The following is a 6,249-nucleotide window of genomic DNA, read 5'->3' as shown; positions in this document are numbered from 1 at the left end:
CAGAGGGGCAGATAGGAGCGGTCGGCGCACATACTCATTACTCAATTCCCAGAGAAACGCGTCTGCCCCGCCACAGGCCCATCTTCTACTGGGGCAAATTCAACTAAACCTGCCCCGCACCATGGAGCAGCCGACCGCGTTAACCCTTAAGAGGCCGCGTGGTTGAGGGTTTGGGAAGGACCCCCACACAGCCACTGACTTAACTAATAGGGGCAAACCTGAGCTGAGGGGGCTTTTTTGGCACCCCTACATGTCTAATTTACCCCATTTACCATATCAACACCCCCCAATCACTCCTAAGTGCCCTGCGGGTTCCCGGGCGCTCCTGCCCCGCTCCGCCCCCGCCTCTGGATGCAGATAAGCCCCCCTTGCAGGAATGCCCCCTCTGCGGGCAGCAGATCTCCCAGACGCTCATCCCCCGCTCTGTAATCCCCCCGGATCACGTGGCAGTTTAACGTGGGAAGAATATGGTAGAAGTGGGGCAGGTGTGTGAGCGGGGGGCCGGCGGGGCCAGATCCGGGGCTAATTCCCCAATATTAACCCTGTGATAGCCACATATTAACCCCTAAACAGCGCTAACAATATCTTTACTTCCTAACCCTGAGAACCTGCCCCGACACCCCGAGACTGAGGTAAAAACCCAGAGAATCTGCCCCGACACCCCGAGACTGAGGTAAAAACCCAGAGAACCTGCCCCGACACCCCGAGACTGAGGTAAAAACCCAGAGAATCTGCCCTGGCACCCCGAGACTGAGGTAAAAACCCTGAGAACCTGCCCCGACACCCCGAGACTGAGGTAAAAACCCTGAGAATCTGCCCCGACACCCCGAGACTGAGGTAAAAACCCAGAGAACCTGCCCCGACACCCCGAGACTGAGGTAAAAACCCAGAGAACCTGCCCCGTCACCCCGAGACTGAGGTAAAAACCCAGAGAATCTGCCCCGACACCCCAAGACTGAGGTAAAAACCCAGAGAACCTGCCCCGACACCCCGAGACTGAGGTAAAAACCCCGAGAATCTGCCATGACACCCCGAGACTGAGGTAAAAACCCAGAGAACCTGCCCCGACACCCCGAGACTGAGGTAAAAACCCAGAGAACCTACCCCGAGACTGAGGTAAAAACCCAGAGAATCTGCCCCGACACCCCGAGACTGAGGTAAAAACCCAGAGAATCTGCCCCGACACCCCGAGACTGAGGTAAAAACCCAGAGAATCTGCCCCGACACCCCGAGACTGGGGTAAATACCCTGAGAATCTGCCCATTCACCCTGAGACTGGGGTAAAAACCCAGAGAACCCACAACCTGCTTGCAGATCGGCCCCAATCCGGCCCCCGTCTAGTGCTGTAAAGACTCAAACCTTAATCAGTCGTTGGTCTTGTCTTAGATTCAGGAGCCGTATGTCTATCCCATGCGTGTTTAATACCCTCGCTGTATTACCCTCTACCACCTCTGCTGGGAAGAAGTTCCACTTATCTACTACAGTTTCTGTAACATTAAACTTCATGGACTAACATCTCCGCTTTCAGACTGGGCCCGAAACTCGCTCCCCAGACTGCACTCCGTTATTGTCCTCACTACACTGGGTAGGACTTGTGAGTAAGATCCGGGGATGCTTTACCCCGTTGTTTGAGTGTAAATTGCCACTTTCTGGTGGCGGATTAAATATATTAAGTATCATATAGGTGCGGGGGGGGGGGGGATAAACAGTAACACTCAAGGCCGGCTGAGGGAAGAAAAGCCCCAGCCGGGGGCAGGAGCCACGGTTAGCGCCTGCCCAGAAAATGGTCGACGCTGGAAATGTTGCCGAGTGGAGCAAAAATCCCCAAATCCATCATTTTAGCAGAAATCTGCGAGTAACAGCGCTGTCCATTTACATAAAAGCCATTCGGCGTCCAGGGGCATTAACCCTTCTTTTACATCTGCCCCCTGGGGCACTTTGTGTGTTGATACCCCTCATCGCCCTCCCGCCGGGGATTAATCGGAGGTGTGTGCTGCGCTCTGCTGGTGGGAAGCGGTACTGCGTCACAGACACGGCGGGACTCGCTGGCACACACATTTCTCTTTATTGATCACTAGAGCGCCATCATATTCCGCAGCGCAGTACAACGGGTTATAAAAGGGAAGTTCGAGTCTGCGGGGTGCGGGAGATCCTAATACCCGGGGGGCTTCAGGGCTGGGGGGCCGCACTCGCGCTCGTTGGTATTATTTGAGGTTCTGGATTTTTCTGGCCCTCGGGGCAATTCCCAGATTGTTCAGATGGGGCCCGTCCAAGGAGCTGCAGCCAGGGGCCCGTCCAAGGAGCTGCAGCCTGGGGCCCGTCCAAGGAGCTGCAGCCAGGGGCTCTCGGTGGATTTTGCCCCGGGGTAAGAGTGCTGAGAGTTGCCCAGTGGCAGTTCTTGGCCGGTCGGCGGCGGGTTCAATACAGCGGCCAGGACAGCAGAGCCAGGAGCCCAACGAGCAGCGTTGGGGGAGCAGCGCTATTCTCAGAGGCGCTTTGGACCGCTGACATCACACCTGACATCACACCTGGAATGACGGAGGAAACGTGACAGTTAGAAAATAGAGAAATATTTCATACAAACCTCCCTTTTTCTTCACTTTTTTATCTTTATTAAAATGTAAAGGGTTAATTCCCAGCACCCACTAATACAGCTTCCCCTGATTGGCTGTTTAATTTGGTTCGTGATCCCACCGCTGCCACCAATCATTTTGTACCTGGAGAGCTCAGCTGGATGGTGGTGATGCTGCCGCTCCTGGTAATCAGCGGGTACCAGCTGCCGTCGGGGTCCTGGATCCACTCCGTGGCCCGGCAGAAGTACCCCCCGGCGTCACTGGCACGGAGGCGGCTCAGCGCCAGCTGGTACCGAGCGGCGGCTAATTTCTCTATCCTCAGCTCGCCGTTCCTGTGACGCCCGGCGAAGCGCGGCCCGGCAGACACCACCGCATGTGCCGACAGTCCAAGAACGGCATGCGCGGCTTCCGCAGACGCCTGGAGCCATGCCACGGAGACGTGGGTGTGCTGGGGGGTCTCCGACGACACCTCACACAACAAGGTCAAAGGGTCACCTTCCCGGAGACTCTGAGGCGCTGGAGACAAATTCAGCACCCGCAACAGGTCTGGGATCACTAAAGGGAGGAGCCACGGGGAGGGGTTATACGCAGGAATGGGAGAGATTATACAGAGGTATGGGAGCGGTTATAGGGAGTGATGATAGGAGGGGGTTTGGGGATTGATAGGAGGGGTTATATGGATGAATGGGAGGGGTTATAGGGAGTGATAGGAGGGGTTACACAGAGGAATGGGAGGAGTTATGGGGGTGATAAGAGAGGTTATACGGAGGGACTGGAGGCGTTATAGGGAGTGATAGGAGGGGTTATGGGAGTGATAGAGGGGTTATATGGAGGAATGGAAGGGATTATACAGAGCAATGGGAGGGATTATACAGAGTGATGGGAGGAGTTTTGGGGGTGATAGAAGGGGTTATATGGAGGAATGATAGGGGTTATAGGGAGTGATAGGAGGGGTTACACAGAGGAATGGGAGGGGTTATGGGGGTGATAAGAGAGGTTATACGGAGGAACGGGAGGAGTTATAGGATGGGGTTATGGGAGTGATAGAGGGGTTATAGGGAGTCATAGGATGGGGTTATATGGAGGAATGGGAGGGGTTATAGGGAGCGATAGGAGGAGTTATAGGAAATTATGGGAGGGGTTATCACAGTGATAGGAGGGGTTACAGGGGCAGATGGAATGGTGTGAAATGCGTCGGGCTCCCCACCTGTCAGCCGGACGCTGGCGCTGTAGCTCCCGTAGTAAGTGTGCGCAGTGTTCGGAGTGTGGCACTCATATTCGCCGCCATCTTCTGCCCTCAGGTGGGCAATATGAAGCCGGGCCGCGTTCTTACCCACCCTCTCCAGGTAGATCTCCCGCCGGACGCTCACCCGCTCCCTGTATACGGCGTAGGAGAAGTGGGGGTCCGCCGAGCTCAGTATCTGCAGCTTCTTGGAGGGTGAGTGAGACGGAAACAGAGACCACTCAAACCCTCCCTCCGAGGACCCGCTCGCGTTACACCAGATGGAGACTGCTGAGGCCTCGGTGCGGAGCAGGGGACCGCGGGGGACTTGCACCTGGTGCTGGCAGAATGCCCCTCCTGTGTAAGAAGAACACCTGATGACAAGCAGACGGGACCCCCAAAGTGCAGAGCTCTGCAGAGTATCATTACCCGCCAATAACATACATTCCTGCAGATATTAACCCATTCTATGGCTGGTCCCTGCATGCCATCGCACCCTGTATTAACCCATTCCATGCTGAAGCCCTGCCCATAGCACAGTTTAACCCCTTGCACTCACCTGTATAGAGGAGGAGTAGGAGCCAGCCGAGGGTGAGTGTGCGCCGCATGCTTCTGGATCTGTCGTGGCTGAATGTTCTCGGTGTCTCCTGTGAGCCCCTTATAACCCCTCCCGGGGCGGATCATCATATCACGGGGCAGATAGCACTGATGGGATTAGGCACGGGAGGGGGGCAGGATTGTAAATGAGGTGAGAAGATTTACCCCCGTAGCAGATCAGAGACTCGAGTCAGGGTGAGCCGGGAAACCGATGCCCTCATCATACGGCACGGCAGCGCTCTACATATACGGGGGGGGGGGGTCAGGGCAGATTCTCAGGGTTTTTAGGTGGGGGGGGGTCAGGGCAGATTCTCAGGGTTTTTACCCCAGTCTCGGGGTGAAGGGGCATTTTCTCTGCTTTTACCCCAGTCTCGGGGTGAAGGGGCAGATTCTCGGGTTTTACCCCAGTCTCGGAGTGAATGGGCAGATTCTCTGGGTTTTTACCCCAGTCTCAGGGTGAATGGGCAGATTCTCAGGGTTCTTACCCCAGTCTCAGGGTGTCGGGGCAGATTCTCAGGGTTATTACCCCAGTCTCAGGGTGTCGGGGCAGATTCTCAGGGTATTTACCTCAGTCTCGAGGTGAATGGGCAGATTCTCTGGGTTTTTACCCCAGTCTCGGGGTGAAGGGGCAGATTCTCTGGTTTTACCCCAGTCTCGGGGTGAAGGGGCAGATTCTTGGGTTTTACCCCAGTCTTGGAGTGAATGTGCAGATTCTCTAGGTTTTTACCCCAGTCTCGGGGTGAATGGGCAGATTCTCAGGGTTTTTACCCCAGTCTCGGGGTGAAGGGGCAGATTCTCAGGGTTATTACCCCAGTCTCGGGGTGAATGGGCAGATTATCTGGGTTTTTACCTCAGTCTCGGGGTGAATGGGCAGATTATCTGGGTTTTTACCTCAGTCTCGGGGTGAATGGGCAGATTATCTGGGTTTTTACCTCAGTCTCGGGGTGAATAGGCAGATTCTCAGGGTATTTACCCCGGTCTCAGGGTGAATGGGCAGATTATCAGGGTATTTACCCCAGTCTCGGGGCAGATTCTTAGGGTCACACAGTCTCCTCTGATTTAATGATATCTGAGCGCCCTGGTTGGTGCATTTCTCCTCACAGGTGGAATCCCTGCTTGATTACAGGTGACTCCATTCTGAATAACTCCTGACCAGTCACGGTTTCCATAACGACCGCTATTAGGCGCTGTAAAAAGGGTCTGTGTGACGGGTATTAGAGGGTTAATATGGGGGTTTGGGGCAGATATTTAGACATTTTCCACCCTTGCAGATCACATGTGAGCAGATTTTGCACCATTTGCCCCGCGGCGGAGACTCCACAGCCGGGAGGCCCCGGAACGAGCAACATTCCGCTTATTCATATAGCGCCCGCAGGTGCAGTGGCGCCGATACAAGGGGCATGAAAACTGACAATATGATTAATACACGCAGAGCAGGAGGGGCCCTGTCCCCGGAGCTTGCAATCTATGAGGAGGTCGGACAGGATAAATACCCCTCCGCTCTGTCCTGGGCCAGGCCAAGGTTACTGCCCCAGGTAAATACCCCTCCGCTCTGCCCTGGGCCAGGCCAAGGTTACTGCCCCAGGTAAATACCCCTCCGCTCTGTCCTGGGCCAGGCCAAGGTTAGTGCCCCAGGTAAATACCCCTCCGCTCTGTCCTGGCAGTAAAGAGGTTAACCAACTGGCACCTCAGAGGTTAAATGAAACTCCAGGCTGACAATGGGCTGTCTCACGCCTCGTGATTGGCTAATGAGCTGCGTTATCTCCTCACTGCTGATTGGCTGCAGCCCCAGCTCCTGCTCAGCTATCTGTGTGCTAGGGAGGGGCAGCTGGGGGGGTCATTGTGTCTAATCCTATC

At 55.3% G+C, this 6,249-nt stretch overlaps 1 protein-coding gene across 1 annotated transcript; it reads right to left on the bottom strand.

Annotated features, from left to right (window-relative positions):
- Positions 1-2,418: 2,418 nt before the first annotated feature.
- LOC149272597 (immunoglobulin superfamily member 3-like) lies at positions 2,419-4,482 on the bottom strand. The gene is made up of 4 exons (XM_089506910.1): positions 4,355-4,482; positions 3,781-4,169; positions 2,718-3,128; positions 2,419-2,528 (listed from the first exon to the last, which is right to left on the bottom strand). The coding sequence occupies exons 1-4, from the start codon at positions 4,480-4,482 to the stop codon at positions 2,419-2,421; spliced, it is 1,038 nt and encodes a 345-aa protein (XP_089363036.1).
- Between the last annotated feature and the right edge of the window lie 1,767 nt (positions 4,483-6,249).

This window comes from Sceloporus occidentalis, unplaced genomic scaffold, assembly GCF_023333645.1.
Source record: "Sceloporus occidentalis isolate IW3139 unplaced genomic scaffold, rSceOcc1.0.p SCAF_434, whole genome shotgun sequence".
NCBI lineage: Eukaryota > Metazoa > Chordata > Lepidosauria > Squamata > Phrynosomatidae > Sceloporus > Sceloporus occidentalis.
The sequence above is the reverse complement of the archived record's forward strand: the minus strand, read 5'-3'. Positions and strand labels throughout refer to the sequence as shown.